The sequence below is a fragment of the Pleurodeles waltl genome, chromosome 10 (genome assembly GCF_031143425.1).
Source record: "Pleurodeles waltl isolate 20211129_DDA chromosome 10, aPleWal1.hap1.20221129, whole genome shotgun sequence".
Lineage (NCBI taxonomy): Eukaryota > Metazoa > Chordata > Amphibia > Caudata > Salamandridae > Pleurodeles > Pleurodeles waltl.
This window is the reverse complement of record NC_090449.1, coordinates 444,824,486-444,842,953: the sequence shown is the minus strand read 5'-3', so window position 1 is coordinate 444,842,953 and position 18,468 is coordinate 444,824,486. Positions and strand designations below refer to the sequence as shown.

The 18,468-nt window shown below is 44.2% G+C and overlaps 1 protein-coding gene across 1 annotated transcript in view; it reads left to right on the top strand.

Moving 5' to 3' along the window:
• Positions 1-18,468, top strand: part of GTF3C1 (general transcription factor IIIC subunit 1) — a 1,928,973-nt gene that overhangs the window by 801,030 nt on the left and 1,109,475 nt on the right. The window contains exon 18 of the mRNA XM_069210709.1: positions 3,579-3,675. Within this exon, the coding sequence (XP_069066810.1) occupies positions 3,579-3,675 (97 nt within the window). The remainder of the gene's footprint in view (positions 1-3,578; positions 3,676-18,468) is intronic.

The following is an 18,468-nucleotide window of genomic DNA, read 5'->3' as shown; positions in this document are numbered from 1 at the left end:
GCTAGTGACTTAATTTACCAATTTCAATTGGCATACTGGACCCCACTTATAAGTCCCTAATATATATTACCAAGGTACCCAGGGCATTGGGGTTCCAGGAGATCCATATGGGCTGCAGCATTTTTTGCCACCCATAGGGAGCTCAGACAAACCCCTGCACAGGCCTGCCATTGCAGCCTGCATGATATAACGCACACTTTACTTCACAGCCATTTTCACTTCACTAAAGTAACGTATAAGTCACCTATATGTCTAACCTTCACTTGCTGATGGTTAGGTGCAAAGTTACTAAGTGTGAGGGCATTCTTGCACTAGAAAAGGTGCCCCCACATAGTTCAGGGCCATTTCCCGGACTTTGTGAGTGCGGGGATGCAATTACACGCGTGCACTACATATAGGTAAATACCTATATGTAGCTTCACAATGGTAACTCCGAATATGGCCAAGTGACATGTCTAAGATCATGGAATTGTCCCCCCATTCCAAATCTGGTTTTGGGTAGCCAATTCCATGCATCCTTGCGCCTCCACTATGGACCCTCAGTACTGCCAAACCAGCTCTCTGAGGCTTGCACTGCAGCTACGGCTGCTGCCACCTCACAGACAGGGTTCTGCCCTCCTGGGGTCTGGGCAGCCCAGTCCCAGGAAGGCAGAACAATGCATTTCCACAGAGAGCAGGGTGTAATACCCTCTCCCTTTGGAAATAGGTGTTACAGGCTGCGGGGGAGCCTCCCCCAGCATCTGGAAATGCTTTGAAGGGCACAGATGGTGCCCTCCTTGCATATACCAGGTTCAGGGATCCCTTGTCTCATGCTCTGGCGTGAAACTGGACAAAGGAAAGGGGAGTGACCACTCCCCTGTCCAACACCACCGTAGGGGTGGTGCCCTGAGCTCCTCCAGTGTGTCCCAGACTTCAGCCATCTTGCTTTGTAAGGTGTGGGTGACTCTGGAGGGCTCTGAGTGGCCAGTGCCATCAGGTGACGTCAGAGAACCCTCCTGATGGGTCCTTACCTGAAGGGGAGCCAATCTCCCTCTCGGGGCTGTTTGGGTTCTCTCCTGTGGGTTCTCTTCAGATTCTGCTTGCAAGTTTTCCTCAGGAATTCTCTGCAACTACTACTTGGTCCTCTGACCTCGGATCAACCGCAGCCTGCTCCAGGAACCGCTGTAACAGCAACAAAGGATCCGGAAGGGATACTTTTTCTCTGCAACTTCAGCTACAGCCAGCAACTGCAACAGTTTCACGGTGTGCACGCTCTGAGGACTCCGTGTCTTCATCCTGCACCAGAAGGACCGAAGAAAGCTCCCGTGGGATGACTGAGTCACTCCCCTGCTCACGCAGTCACCTTCCAAGATGACCGGCACCCTTGGACTCCTCTCACAACTACAAGCGTGCTCCTAAGGACACAGAGGGTGGACTCCATCCACATAGACTGTCCTGAGGTCCTGCTGAAGCAATTTGGAGGAGGTAAGACCTTGCCTTGCCCGAGAGTGACGGTACCCCTGTGTACTGCATCGTCTTCACCTTCTGTGGCCTCTGTGCACTATTTGCAAAATTTGTACACAGCCTGGCCCAGGTCCCCAGCACTCCATCCAGCGACGCTCAACTCGCTGATTTGTTATCCGGCGGCGTGGTACCTTTTTGTTGTGCTGCACCAACCGCGTTTTGCACCTTCTTTGTCCGCATGTCCTGGGACTCTCGTGGTTGCTGTCTGGCATCCTGAGGGCTCTCTAAAGTGCTGAGAGAGCCCCCTTTTCCTCCTCATACAGAGTTGAGGCCCCAAGGTCCCCCCTGGGACCAGCCAGCACTATTTTGATGCTAAATGCACTTTTGATGTAACCATGGCATATTGGCGACTTCCAACCCGAAATCACATCTGCATCCATCTTCACGTTGTGGGACATCTTCTGCATCACGCAGGAAACTGGTGGCATCTTCCTAGGGTGCATTCCTGCAGTCTTCATCCAACCGGGGACTCTTCTATTGCACCCTCTTCTGGGTTGGCTGGAACTTCTTTCGACTTCTGGACTTGGTCCACTTCTTTTGCAGGTCTTCAGGTCAAGGAATCCAGCAGTTGTTGTTTGCAGACTTGGTTGGTTACTGCTAAATCCCAATCACAATGTGTAGTGTGTCCTGAGGACACTTGCAGTACTTTACTCCTACTTTTCTGGGCTCTGGGTTGGGGTAATTTACTTACCTTTACTGTATTCTTACTCTCCCAGCGATTCTGTGCACACTACACATGTCTAGGGGGAATTTGTGATTCACATTCCACCTTCTTATTATATTGTTTGTGTTGCCCCTAGACCTATTTTCTACCATTGCATTCTATAGCATTTCCTATTGTTTGCATTATCCTATGACTAATTACTTGTCTAATTTTGGTGTCTAGTGTATATACTGTGTATAATACTTAACTCCAGAAGGAGTATTGTCTTTAAGATATTTTTGGTACTGTCTCACCCAAATAAATACCTTTATTTTTGGTAACACTGAGTATTGTCTTTACTTGTGTATAAGTACAGTGTAACTATAAGTGGTATTGCTTGAGCTTTGCATGTCTCCTAGTTCATCTTAAGGTGCTCTGCTATAGCTACCTTTATCACCCTAAGCTGCTAGAACACTACTACTTCACTAATAAGGGATAACTGGACCTGGTATAAGGTGTAAGTACCTGAGGTACCCACTACAAACCAGGCCAGCCTCCTACACCTTCCTTTATATATTTAATTTTTTCCTGTCTTTTCCGACCAAGAGCAGCCAGTAGATTCATTTATAACTTCCTATGGGAAAAAAATATTTAGTAGGCTCAAATGTGTTAATTGACCCTAGCTTAATTTCTACCACTGCTTCTACAACCACTGTACAGACCATGGCTTCGTTCCCAATATAGCTTCGTGAACTTTAGTCCTTGTGTCTTAAGTGATTGGCTGATTTCAGATTTGTAATTCCCGGTTTACAACGATAGTGTTTGATTTCACTTAAATATCTTTGCTGCCAGTTGAATCACCAATAACGCATGCCACTACGTCTTTACTAAAATATTGCATACTTTTTGACGAGAGTTTCCAAAAAGTCAACTATTTTTGAGTCACATTTTGGGATTTAAACAAGATTGTTATTGATTTCAGAAAATCTTCCCAGCCTGTTTTAAACTGATGTATTTAAGTTAGGAAAGTTGATGTGCCCAATGCGGAACATTTGGTTAAGAACTACTTAATCCAATCTAACTACCATCTAACCAATTCTGAAAATATTTATTTTTTATGAAGTTGTTTCCCTGTACCATGGAAGGAAAGTAAATAGCTAGGAGTAACTTACTGATAGTTCAGTATGACTGAGTTCCAGTCAGTTAAAAGGTGTAAACTGCACCCAACGCTGACAATTCCAAAATGAATTGTTCCAAATCTGTTGGTATTCTGAAAAGCTAGTATATTTATTCTGTACATATTTTATCAGTCTAAAGTCTAAATGCTTCTATTGATAGGGAAAAAAATATGTTTAAAAATTCAAAAATAACACATGTGCACCAGTATTTTCATTTGATAAGATTATGGAAAGTAATTTTAGCCTTCTTGCAGGAGATATATCTTTTCGTTTTTGGAGAATATACAAAGATTGTGCTATATGGGGCTGCTACAGTTCGGGCCTACTGAAAAGTTTCAAGATAAAGACCAGGTAATATTATCAATATTTTTCTTTTCTTGTCATCGTTAAAGTTTTATCAATTTTTGTAAATACAAACTGATAGAATTTGTACCTTAATTTAGCCACTAGTGCGAATTTCATATTTATAACGGTCTGTCTACTTGCTACATGACATGAGCCTTATTTATCCAGTTTAGCAGGACCTTGAAAGAAATTACTTAATTTAGGGTTTGTGTTTACAGTCTACTGCTGCCATGAGGTGAGTGATACTTAGATCCATAAAGTTTGTAACTAACTGATAACAGAAATGGTTATTTTATGATTTATTTCTACACTGCAGATATTGCATGTTTGCTGATAAACTACTCTACGTTTTCACCAGATACTCTGCTTACGTAATTATTCTTCCTTGTGTTCGGTATTTTTCAATCCCAGCTTTATCAGTCTATTGATTCATTCTTCTGATATTGGTTTAATTGGAGAGTTCCGTTTTGTTGTTCACAATGCTATGTAATCATATTGGCTTTATCTATCTGTTAGTGGTGTGATAATGTACCTTATTGAAATAGATGGTTCCCTACCAATAGTGTTGACAACAAATGATGGTAAGGACTGACATAGACATCTCTATCAGTTTGCATATGTTAATCTGCAGATTCCTTACCTTTGAATTCTCCCCTGGCATCAGACTGGACCCAGAATGTTTTCATAAGTACCCCTGTGCGACATTAGGTGGCATTGATTGGCTCTGCATCAGTCATCAGCATTGTCAGAGCGCGGGTCCTATATAGAAGTCACCGAGTTGCACTAACATGAGTTATTTACCTTCCGCAGCAGCTAAGCGCTGATTTGAAAAGAGTTACCCCTCAGTCAATTTTTGCCTGGCTTTTTTGACTTTGTCGAGTATTTTTTTTAGTTTTACTCTTGGTGCATTGAGGGATGTCTTCTAGGAAGACAGGATTTAAGCCCTGTGGGTCTTGTCATCGGGCAGTGTCCTTGAATGATCCACACCTCGTGCGTCTTTGGTGTCTGAGCGTGGCCATTACCAAAAGTCGTGCTCCAAGTGCCGGGCCATGCATCCGAAGGCTTTGAGGGAGGGGTTCTTGAAGATGATGATAGCCTAGTGCTCGACTTTGTGCAAGTCGAGATTTTAGTCGAGCTCAAAGTCTCTGGATCGGTCGTGGAATCTTTTTCCAGTGCTGGGCCCAACATTTCTAGTGCTGTCCGGCCACGGGTGGTGCCATCCCATTGTCATAACCGACACAGAGCCAGAACGTATTTTTATGAAGCTGACTCCGGCAGTAGCTTTGCCTCCTTCTTCTGATTCTGAGCCCTTTTCCTATGGGCTTGGTTTACGGTGATGAATTGGAGAGGTCAATGGACCCTTTAGAATACCAGCCCCATGAAGAAATTAACTGGGGTAAAGACTTGTATGAAGCCAGCAGACTGGATTCCTCCCTAGAAACTGTCATGCTTTCTTCCCCTACCGTGGCTGCATAGAAGGGAGCTTCTTATGTTACGGTGGTGAGGAGGATGCCTGAGGTTCTGGACCTTCAACTGTCCTCACTGGCCTGGCCATCAAGAGTAATCTCTCAACAGAGGTGCTTCAACCAGAAACTTCCATCTCAGAACTTGTGTCTCTTTTCAGTGATAACCTCACTGACGTTCTGCTGGGCACGTGGTCCAAACCCAGCACAATGGCTCCTGTGAACAGGGTGCTTGCTCACCACTATCACCACGAACCTGGGGACCAAGTTTTTTAAAGCAACATCCCGTCCGTGAGAGCTTGGTGGTCCAAGCCTCTACCTCCCATGGTGCGTTCCTTTTCGCTCCCTTGGATAGGGAATCCAAAAGATTGCACTCACTTGTGAAGATGTTTTCTTCCACCAGCCTTGCATTGAAGTCCATAAAAAATTGGTGTCTGGCGCCCAATTGAATCCTACGGAGATGGGGTTACTTATAAGAAAACCGCTTGCAGCTAAGTACCCATGACTTCAGGGCACAGACCTGGGGGCTTTAGATCAGCACTGGGGGGGGGGGGGGTGCACAGTTCAGCACCATACACACACCCTCTGTGGCACAGGGTGCAAATACAGTGTCAGGCTCCCAATGCTTTTCAGTGGGAAAACTCTTGGGGGTTGGGGGGTCACAAATATGCTGCAGGCTTGGTCCAGGAAGTCGACTGAAGAAGATTGACTACCGGACAGATAAGTAGAGTGCCCACTGGACGTTGCTAGATTGTTGGTTTGGTTCCCCAAGGCCAGTGGGTTGTGGGTGCAGGGGGTACCTTTAGTCTTCGGGAAATCTTCACCAGAGCGGGTCGTCGTTAGGGGGTGTCCTCTGGATTTAGGCTGCAGACTGCATCATGTTGGTCTGGAGGGGTCAACCCAGGGTGGACTCTAGGTCAGAATTGCCTGGGGACCTTCTCTGAACTCATTGGCCACTTGGACACTGTCCATGGGGTGCAGAGTTGGCAGGACTTGCCAATACAGAGCGTATCTACAGTTCTTCTTGGAGGTTTCTTTGTAGACAGGCCCATATTCCTTGGGAGATCTTGGTCCTTGGGTAGGCAGGCAGTCATCTGGGGGTCTGTAGAGGATGCTGGTCTTGAAGGACGAGTCGTCGTCTTGTAACAGGAGTCTTAAAATTGCAGACAGGCCGGTAGGGCTTTGGCCAAGTCATTTGTCGTCTGGAGTCTTCTCTGCTGGTGTGGCTCTTCAGTGGTGCTTATTCTTGTTAGTTCACCAGGAATCTGAAGAGCAAGGCTCAGGGGTGCCCCTAAATACTAGATTTAGGATTGTTAAGGGGTCAGAGGGCAGTAGCCAATGGCTACTGTCCCTGAGGGTGGCTACACATTTCCTGTGCCCACTCCCTTTGGGGAAGGGGCAAATTACTAGCCCTATTGGCTAATATCCCTATTGGTCACCGTCCTCCAAACCAAGATGGAGGATTCTGCCAGGAGGGGTTCACCTCAGCTTTGGGCACTCTAGTGGTGGTCTTGGTTGGGGTGGACATGCCTCGTGGTGTTGACTAATTTTTCTGCTGGACCTGTCACCAAAAGTGGGGTCTGGTCTGGGGGCAGGCATCTCCACTAGGCAGGAGTACCCTGGGGTAGTTTAACACGAGGCAGGAGCCTTTGAGGCTCACCACCTAGTCTTTCAGTTCCTGCAGGGGGAGGTGTGCAGCACCTCCTCCCAGAGCAGGCTTTGTCCCTAGAGAGCACAAAGACTCTCACCCCATGGGGTCAGAAACTTGTCTGTTAGTGGCAGGCTGGCACAGACCGGTCAGGCTTACGCTAGAGGGTTGGGTGAAATACAGGGGGCACCTCTAAGGTGCCTTTTGTGTGCATGTTAAAAATAAATCCAACACCGGCATCAGTGTGGGTTTATTGAGCTAAGAAGTTTGATACCAAACTTCCCAGTCTTCAGTGAAGCCATTGTGGAGCTCGCAATTCTTAGTAAGCTATCCTGGTTAAATATAACAGCCTTGAGAAGAGCAAAGACCGAAATGCATACAAAATGCAGATAAATGGGGAACACAAAGTGTTTTTTCTAAGAATGACAGCTGATAAAACATAGAAGCAACATGCTGTAAAACTAACTGTGGTAAAATATAATAAAATTAATGGAAACAAATATAACTTGTGCATGTCTTAAAGGCACAGGCTATGGGCCTAAAGACTATAATAGGGATGCCCAACTTAGGTGCTATAAAGTGAACCCAGATCAACTTCTGTGGCATTTTAGGATTGGATGGTGTAGTTACTGTTCTGCCTCAAAATACTTTCCTGCAGCACATGGTTTACTTTATGGTGAGAACGTGCTTGTGAAAGGTGTACAATTGTGCTTTTCTGACTGCTTTTCGAGTTTTCATGTCAATTGACGTTTTTACCATTCACTTGAGTGCTTTTTTTCTCCTTTCATCAGAATACTCATTTGTTGTGAAATTGAAGTAGCTTTACACACGTTCCTCCTGGGATTATGTTTTTGTCATAGTATTACATATGTCAAAGATATACCCATGACTGCAGGTTTGGATTTGTTGAAGAGAAAGTGGTTGAAAACACATTAAGTACAAACTGTGATTTTCAGTATTTTTCAGACCTAGTTTGAGGCTTCATGGTCACTTTTCTGGAAACCTCTGTAGCCTACTTTTCAGACAGTATGTGAAATGAGATTTCAGTAGGTTGCTCATGAGTTGAGTATAGTAAAGTACCTTCTTTTTGACATGGTTACCCACACTTTTGCCTGCTATCAGTATGCTTGGACTGTTTTTACTGGTTTCCTGCTAACCAGGACCCCAGTGATTGTGCTCTCTCCCTCTAAATTTGGTAGCGTACAAATTTGCACACCCCATAATTTGCATACTGGTTTCCCCATATAAGCCCCTAGTATATGGTACTTGGGTACCCAGGGCATTTGGGCACCAGAGTTGCCCCATGGGCTGCACCATGTATTGTGCCACCCATGGGAGCCCATGCAACGTGTCTGCAGACCTGCCATTTTGAAAAGGTGTATGCTTCCCTTCATCACAGGTCACTGCACCAGGTCACTAAGTCACCCCTATGGTAGGCCCTCCTAGCCCAGAGGGCAGGGTGCAGGTACCTGTCTGTGAGGGAACCCCTGAGCAGAGCAGAGGTGCCCCTACGAACTCCAGTTCCATTGCACTGGACTTCATACGTGCTGAGAAGCCATTTTACCCATGTACTGGAAACATGTCACTACCTGTGTCCAGCTACCTAATAGTAACTCCGAACATAGCCATGTTTGGTATCACACATGTAGGAATCATACCCCAATACAGTTGCCAGTATTAGTTGTATGATTCCATGTACTTTGGGGGTTCCTTAGAGGACCCCCAGTTTTGCTCCTTCCAGTCTGCTGGGGTTTCTGGGCAGCCCGCACTCCTGCCACCTCAGTCAGGTTTCTGACCTCCTGCTGCTTGACCAGCTCAGGCCCTGAACAAAGGATTTGCTGTGGGAGAGGGAGGCAACACCCTCTCCCCTTGCAAATAGGTGTTACATGGCTTGGAAGGTGTAGCCTCCCCAAGCCACTGGTATGCTTTGAAGGGCACACACATTTGGTGCCCTCCTTGCTCAAACTGGTTTGACCCAGCCCAGGGACCCTCAGTCCCTGTTCCTGCATGAAACTCTACAAAGGGGAGTGACTACTCACCTGTCCATCACCACCCCAGGGATGGTGCCTATAACTTCTTCAGGTGGTTACTTGGTTTTGCCATCTTGAATCACAGCCCCCTCCTGATAGGTGGTCACCTTACAAGGTTACCAATTCTTCCCCACCCACCCTCGGGTGGATCCTCACATTCGACGTACAAGATTTCAGCAGGTCTCCTCTGCATCATTTACTTAATTTTCTGGCCCCTGGAACCGCAACCGGACTTTTCAGGAATCAACAATACACAACTCCAGCGACGACTCTGCTTTGTAACATTGTTTCTCTTGCGCCTTCCAGCAACTGCAACATTTCCCCGCTGTGCATCCTCTGAGAATGAGACTCAAGAAGGAAGCTCCCTTGGATGATGATTGACAGCATTTGACCTGCCATGAGACAAATTTCTTGATCAAAGATGTGCTCTTGATCCATAAATTGTATAGACAGTTCTTCTCCTGATAGATCACTGCTTAAGAACTTCTGTTTTTCCCTATTCATCATAAATAACGGCTACAGGCTGCATCCCCTACCTTCCTCCAGCAATAACCTATAGGAGCCTCACTCTGGTCTACAACAATGACGTATTAAACCTTTTGAGTCTGGCCCCATGGGGAGGGATGGTGGGACGACCATGAACCCGATAGGTACTATGCCAGACATGTTATCAGTAAGTTTACAAATGTGGGTGCTGTTAGCTTCCTGCCTCATACCACACAGGGAACAGTGAATGTACTTCTTTTCATCCCTATTGAAAATTCCACCTGTATTAAACTAACTCTGTACACATGAGACATCCCCCACCCATCATATGGAATGTTTGTTCTTTTGTTGTTCATCATACTCCTGGGATGGGGGTCATGTTTTTGAGATGTTTGCTTATTTCTTTCTTTCCTTCTATTATTCGGGGATTGTAGTTACTGTAAAATCCTATAAAGAAGCTATATCAAAAAATAAATTATTTGGTAAATTTTCAGATAAAATATAAATAAACATATGTATGTTTTTATGTATTGTTACACCTTTGAAGGGAATGTTAACATTCCTTCTATATTTTTCCTTCTATGACTTAATCATCTATAGAGGTCTCACTGGGGCTTTTTTGTTTCAAGATGGCTGCCATTTATACATAGGCCTATGAGATCCTCCTTCTAATGTCAGCTTTCTCTGCTACATGCACAGAGCATCATTTGTGAGCTTTTCCCAGACCTCAGTTGCGTGTCCAACCCTCATTACCAACCCAGTGGTGTTCCCTTTCACCTGACTGGTCCTGAAAGCTGCTGGTGCAACATACTTTTCCAGTTGGTGTAATTTTTCGGTGCCTGTCCTGCTTAGTGGCAATTTATTGGCTTCCTTCTGGACTCTTAATTCAGGTGACTTCATATGTTTTTATGATTACAACCATATATATATATGTATGTATGTGTATATGTATATGCGTATATATCTATATGTATGTGTGTATATGTGTGTGTGTGTGTGTGTGTGTGTGTGTGTGTGTGTGTGTGTGTGTATATATATATATATATATATATATATATATACATACATACACACACACACACAACTAGCGAGTCCTAATTTTTGTGTCTTTTTTTTTTTTTTTTAATAGATGTTTTTCACAACCTCCTGCCTCTCAGTCCCCTTCTATCTTTGGAATTTGAGCATTTTCCATTGCTTGGCGAACCCAATTCCACCCACCCTGCTCCTTTTTTAGATGGTCCATTTTATCCTTGTACCTTTGGAGTAACACTTAACATCTTCTTTCTTTTGTCTCCTCACAAAAGAAAGGTATGAGTAATAAGTCTGTCTTTGGTCAGAAAACATTTAATTGCATCTAAGTTCTTTTATCCTCACTCTCTTCTCTTTTTCTCTTTCAGTTCAGTATGTTACCCTTACTCGGGTCAAGTACATTCAAAGTACTGATATTGATCTTTTATTCCTTTAGGATCGGAACGTTATCAACTTTTTGGACTCATGACCCTTAATACTACTGTCATCTTGTTAGTGTCGTTTCTGACTGTTCACCAATTTTTCATCTGTCATACATCAGCACCAAGCACATTTTTAACCTCACACATTGCTTATTGTTGTTTGTTGCTCTTCTACTTCATTTATTTTTTCCAGATTTCAGTTTAGGGGACACTGCTGTGTAAAATATAAACATATAAACCCAGGTATCTAGTGAAAGGCTACATAATCTTTGCATACTGTCGGAGGCACACACGGGTACACTACCCAACTGTGTGCATGACTTTTGGTTAACGTCACTATTCCATCCCACCTCTCATGGGGCGGTATTGCTTTTGGACTCTTTCTTTCTTAAAACTGTATTTGAATTAGAAAAACAAATCATTAAAGTACAAACTCACCAATAAATATTTTTAAAACTTCAATATATCAGACCATACACTAAAAAGAGACCACAGTGTTTTTCTATCTTAACTCTTGTAGATTTTACTCCAACATTTACCACCCTAAAATATCCATACAAGAACATTTTACAACTTCCTAGCCCACTAGAGGTGTAAGAATACAAATTCTAATTCTTTTTAGCAAGGTAATAATCAGTGTATATAGGGGTCTTCAGTGTACTCATTACCCATACCACTTTTGTATTATAAGCGCTCATCTTATAAAATTTAAAATGGCAAGACAAATATCACTAGACTTGAGTACAAGCAGTTAAACCTTTCTCTATAAGAACATGGACAACAAGCCCTCAAAAGCAGGAGCAGAAACTTGAATCTCAAAGTTTTATAAAGTGCACAAAACAGTATAAAGTGCAGTGTACATTGTTTAGACACATTATTACAGGGACATGGCACAAGATTATCAGACCATAAACCCTGGTTCGAGAAAGCGACCAAAAACTGAATAATACCTAAACGAAACCTGGTAAAAATCTGTATTACGGATTCATCAACAAGGGTAAGTAAAACTGCAGCTGATTATCAAAGGTAAACATTTTCCCAAAGCTCAGTGATCCCTGCTGGCTTAGTAATAGCTGATGGTGTAAATTTATCCTTGATGAAAATGCAAACCTAATTATGGGTTTTGCCTTGGGATGCATTTAAGGGGATTATCGAAAAGATCGATGAAGCCCAAATCCCCAAAACCTTGTTTCAAGTAACCGAACGTGGGGATCTTCTCAACATTAAACATAGTAAGACAGTCTGTGATAATAGATCTCGAAAAATCTAAATCTGGTGAGAACCAGATCTTAGCCCATAGCAGCAGAGGCGCAAGGCCAATATGGTCCTCAGTAGATTCCAGCCCCAAATCAGAATGACAGAACGGTGTTGAAGCACTCTTTGGAACCAGTTGTTTTGTTTTCTATTATTTGAAGGTTATTGCAGTTTCCATGGCCTCACACTCCTGCTCCATAGGTAGCAATCAAGAGACATTTTGCTTTATAAAGTATTAACATCTGCCTCACAGACGTTTGACACAATTTAGCAGCAAAACGAAAAAGGGCATCTACCGCTCTACTCATCTAGTTGTGCTCTTAAAATCAATAGAGGGTCCCATGATAGCTGAGAGTTAAAGAAAATCCCCAAATAAGAGAAATTTTGCAGTTCAGTGATTAAATTATCTTGCACAACAAATGATTTTGTTAGCTTGGGACTGCACACCATGGCTTAATCATTTTTGTAGTTCACTTTTAAATCAATTGATGACATAAATTCTACAAAAGTGTCAATGGTTTTCTGCAGAGTCAACTGTCCTTGCTAACAGGACAGCGTCGTCAACATAGAGAAGTATTGGAAAAATATTTTTCCTGCTCTTCGGATAATCACATTTCTTTCCTAATAACAACTCTAATCCATTTGTATAGAAAAGGAATGGGGCCAATATACAGCCCTGGCGGACTCCTTCAGTCGAAAGTATTGAAAGTGTTGTCTCCCCTTTAATACTGTAACAGATTTTGACTGTGGTATTGGAATGTAATCTTTGTAAAAGTTCGACTAAAGGCTCCTCCACCCCCAGCTCTCTCAACATGTGCCACAGTTTCTCGCAATTGACAGTATCAAAAGCACAAGATAAGTCCGTGAAGAACTCTTCGTTGCTGATTGTTGGCAAATGTGTAGTTAGTTGCCAACAATCAGCAACGGATCAAGGCATTGTTCTCACATGCCCCTACCCCGCCTAAAGTCAAATTGAGTTTTATTGAGCACGTTATTGCCAAAGCCCACTCTTCTAGCCAAGCCAATAATACCCTTCCCAGAACCTTTACTGTGACATCAATTAAAGATATTGGATTGTATCAGGCTGGGTTATTCCTGTCCCCTTGTTTTAAAGTTAGGAACTACCGTAGCCTCTTTCTAGGATATAGGCAGAGGACCTATAACCAAGGCCCTGAAAATATTGGTTAACAGGGAAGTGGAACCCCATCAGGTCCAGGGGCTTTAAGGCGAATACCTGAGGTTATGACATCAGCTACATCCTTTATTGGAATGGACAAACTAAATTATATGGCTTGGTCCATTTTTTAAATCATATTTATGTGTCTTTCCTTCGGATTCAACGCTCTATTTGAGGGAAATGTGCCACCCATGCCTCCCTTGGAATCAAGGAGTCCATATTTAGTGAAGGGACTTCAGTGAACAATAGACAATTAATGATATCCTGGATTTTTTCATGTCTTTCAAGGTCCCCACCACCAGTAGATCCAACCAGGCCGCTCTCCTAAGCTCAGCTTTCCTCTGATTTAGTACAGCTTTATAATTTGTCCGGACTCTGTTAACTTACTCTTTATTACGAGGAGCGGTCTGCAGAGCTCTTTTTAACTCCTTATTATCTTTTGTACAAGCACCGTTAAACCAACGCACAGAGATAACATTATTGGAGTGGTGTCTCACAAAAAGAGCCTATGAAATAGCAATACAGAGCAATTCAATATCCCGCACTTGCACAGTTGGAACGCCCTCTACTGTCGAACAACTATAATGAGGTCCGAGTTCTCACTCATAATTTTAAACTGTAGGTCCTGCGTGTTTACCTCATCCTATTCTACCCTTGGGATTTTGTTTGGGATATTCGTGGAGAAAAATCAGCCCTTGTCTCAGTCCCTGATCTTAAAAAGAAATTGATATGCGCTACTAAGGAATTATGATTACTAGCGCAATTTGGCAAAATTGTAAAATCCTGAACAAGGATACTATAATTTCTAGAAATTAGTATAAAATCAATTGTACTCGTGTAGTGTCTTCCCACAGAAGTCGGACAATACCTAGTAGAATCATCAACACAATCTTTCAAGGAAACCAAATCATTTGCAATCAAGATGCCATTTAACTCCTATGCTGAATGAATAAAGTGCGACATTTGGTAGCCATCCTGGTTTTCCACTCCACATACACGTTAACCACTAAGTTTACAGATTGTAGAGATAAAATCCCCGCCATAAAATACTTAATGGCTGTTGGATAGGGTTACTTTCCTAATTTCCTTCTGTAATTTATCGACTACATGTGAGTTACATTAATAAAAAAAAAATATCACGGTGGAAGTTTACAATTAAAAAGTTTACAGTACCTAAATCACAAAATAAAAGCAATTGGTACCAGGGCGAGAAACATACAAATTTGACTTTCATCATGTTAAGTTCAATAGATATGAGTACTGCTAAGTCCCCTCACGCTCCCTGATGTAACAGGGGCTGCTGGGGAACAATAACCCATTTAGATAAAAATCATTCACAGCCCAAGTTTCCTGTACACATATTTTATCAAAGCCAGAAACACAGCCTACCCAATCCTCATTTCTCAGCTTTGCACGGATTTCTGCAATGTTCCAGTTAAACATTGAGAGGGCAAAATCAAACTTTTGGGACTTCATAACATCATCATCATCATCCACCGGTTCCAAAGTTATTTGATTTACAATGGGGTTCAAAGGAGTGACTTCCCCAGCACCTGGACCAACATTCTCTTCCGAAAGGGCAATTATCTAAAATCTCTGCTACATTATTTACACCTAGTGGCTTTTCCTTAAGGGATGACATCTGGCGTCAATCATTCTCAGTAAGCCCTAATATGCCTCTATGGGTTTCAGGGCACCTGTAGGAAAGTTTATAATATGAGAGTAGAGACCATCAACTAAAAGTAAAGACCTGTCCTGACCCACAGGATTAAACACAGTATTCTCTTCTTATCCTGGACTTTGCAAACTTTTTTTGGGGAAAAGGTGTAGCTTTGTAGATTTTGTTTTTGTTTTTGCCAATCTCTGCCGTTTTCCGTTTCCCTCCCTTATATTTTGAACTTCCATCCTTGCCCAACTCTGATTCATAAGTTGCAAACAGGCAGCATAATTATTGACAGCATTAACAGGAGCAACAGAAGGGGAGAATGGGACGATGGATTTGAAGTGCCTGCCTCTCACCCTCACAAGCGGCTGATTCCTGTCCCATGGCCTCCTGGATGGGCGGTGGCGAGGACAGGGACATTATCTAGTAATTTCTTTACAGCGCACTGTAAAAAAACATCAAGGGTGGTGTAAGGAAATGCCTCCTTGGCATGGTTACCCCCTAACTTTTTTGCCTTTGCTGATGCTGAGTTATGATTTAAAAGTGTGCTGGGACCCTGCTAACCAGGCCCCAGCACCAGTGTTCTTTACCTAAACTGTACCTTTGTCTCCACAATTGGCACAACCCTGGCACTGAGGTAAGTCCCTTGTAGCTGGTACCAAGGGCCCTGATGTCAGGGAAGGTCTCTAAGGGCTGCAGCATGTCTTATGCCACCCTGGGGACCCCTCTCTCAGCACATGCACACTGCCTCTCAGCTTGTGTGTGCTGTTGGGGAGAAAATGATTAAGTCGACATGACACTCCCCTCAGAGTGCCATGCAAACCTCACACTGCCTGTGGCATAGGTAAGTCACCCCTCTAGCAGGCCTTACAGCCCTAAGGCAGGGTGCACTATACCACAGTTGAGGGCATATGTGCATGAGTACTGTGCCCCTACAGTGTCTAAGCAAAACCTTAGACATTGTAAGTGCAGGGTAGCCATAAGAGTATATGGTCTGGGAGTTTGTCAAACACGAACTCCACAGTTCCATAATGGCTACTCCGAAAACTAGGAGGTTTGGTATCAAACTTCTCAGCACAATAAATGCACACTGATGCCAGTGGGCAATTTATTGTAACATACACTCAGATGGCATCTTAGAGATGCCCTATGAATACCAATCCGACTTCTAGTGTAGGCTGACCAGTTTCTGCCAGCCTGCCACACACCAGACATGTTGCTGGCCACATGGGGAGAGTGCCTTTGTCACTGTGCCCAGGAACAAAGCCTGTACTGGGGTGGAGGTGCTTCTCATCTCCCCCTGCAGGAACTGTTAACACCTGGCATTGAGCTTCAAAGGCTCACCTCTTTTGTTACAGGGTCCCAGGGCATCCCGGCTAGTGGAGATGCCCACACATCTGGCCACTGCCCCCACTTTTGGTGGCAAGGCTGGAGGAGATAATGAGAAAAACGAGGAGGAGTCACCCACCAGTCAGGACAGCCCCTAAGGTGTCATGAGTTGAGGTGACCCCTGTCATGAGAAATTCTCCATCTTGAGTTTGGAGGATTCCCCCAATACGATTAGGGATGTGCCCCCCTCCCCACAGGGAGGAGGCACAAAGAGGGTGTAGCTACCCTCAAGGACAGTAGCCATTGGCTACTGCCCTCCCAGACCTAAACACACCCCTAAATTCAGTATTTAGGGGCTTCCAGATCCCAGGAAATCAGATTCCTGCAACCTGAAGAAACAAGAAGCTCTGCTGACCTACAAGCCTGCAGAGAAGGAGGAAGACGACAACTGCTTTGGCCCCAGCCCTACCGGCCTGTCTCCAACTTCGAAAACCTGCTCCAGCGACACATCCAACAGGGATCAGTGACCTCTGAAGCCTCAGAGGACTGCCCTGGACTAAAGGACCAAGAAACTCCAGTGAACAGCAGCCCTGTTCAAAACCAGCTACTTCTTTGCAACAAAGAAGCAACTTTCAAAGACTGCACATTTCCTGCCGGAAGCGTGAGACTACACAATCTGCACCTAACGCCCCCGGCTCGAGATCCAGAGAACAAACACCTCAAGGAGGACTCCCTGGCGACTGCGAGCCCGTGAGTAAATAGAGACGACCCCCCTGAGCCCCCACAGCGACGCCTGCAGAGAGAATCCAGAGGCTCCCCCTAACCGCGACTGCCTGTAACAAGGGACCCGACACCTGGAACCAACACTGCACCCGCAGCCCCCAGGACCTGAAGGAACCGAACTTCAATGCAGGAGTGACCCCCAGGCGACCCTCTGCCTTGCCCAGGTGGTGGCTGTCCCGAGAAGCCCCCCTGCGCCTGCCTGCACCGCTAGAGTCCCTCCATTGTTTCCTACCTGAAACCCGAAGCCTGCTTTGCACACTGCACCCGGCCGCCCCTGTGCCGCTGAGAGTGTGTTTTGTGTGCCTACTTGTTGTCCCCCCCACCCCCGTGCTCTACAAAACCCTCCTGGTCTGCTCCCCGAGGTCGCAGGTACTTACCTTCTGGCAGACTGGAACCGGAGCACCCCTGTTCTCCATAGGCACCTATGTGTTTTGGGCACCTCTTTGACCTCTGCACCTGACCGGCCCTGAGCTGCTGGTGTGGTAACTTTGGGGTTGCCTTAAATCCCCAACGGTGGGCTGCCTATGCCCCAGGACTGAGACTTGTAAGTGTTTTACTTACCTCCTAATCTAACCTTTACTTACCTCCCCCAGGAACTGTTGATTTTTGCAGTGTCCACTTTGAAAATAGCTTATTGACATTTTTACAAAGACTGTATATGATATTGCTTTTATTCAAAGTTCCTAAAGTATCTAAGTGAAGTACCTTGCATTTAAAGTGTTTACTGTAAATCTTGAACCTGTGGTTCTTAAAATAAACTAAAAATATATTTTTCAATATAAAAACCTATTGGCCTGGAGTAAGTCTTTGAGTGTGTGTTCCTCATTTATTGCCTGTGTTTGTACAACAAATGCTTAACACTACCCTCTGATAAGCCTACTGCTCGACCACACTACCACAAAATAGAGCATTAGAATTATCTAATTTTGCCACTATCTTAACTCTAAGGGGAACCCTTGGACTCTGTGCACACTATTTCTTACTTTGAAATAGTATATACAGAGCAAACTTCCTACAGGTGGGACTAATGGCGGGTGGCACGGAAGTAGTTTTGCATTTCTTCATGCTTCCGTCCCCCTCACTTGCAATTGCACAGTACCTTGTTATCGCTTCCAAATATTAGAGCCAAGAGAGTGTCGTAGTTTGGACTCTTGCTCTGGGCAAGACTGCTGGTTCAAGGATGACAGTACTTTTGTTTGTAGGCAACTATGTGTATCCTACAACAAGTCGCAAATGTATTCCCAACCCCTCCGGCTCACTGGCAGTACCTCACCAAAAACCCAAACAGTTAAAGGTGATTTGTGGCAGCTGTTACGCATGGTCTCAGAGGTATGACATCTCAGGTAGTGGCGTGGTTAAACGGAGATTACCCCTTTCTCACAGATATATCATGTCTCAACCAAACACAGGCAATAACGAAGATGCAGTAATGATTCAATAGTTTTTATTTAATGCAATGCAGTAAATCGCATGGGCTGCAATGATTAGGATAATGAACAGTGCAAGAAATAGAAT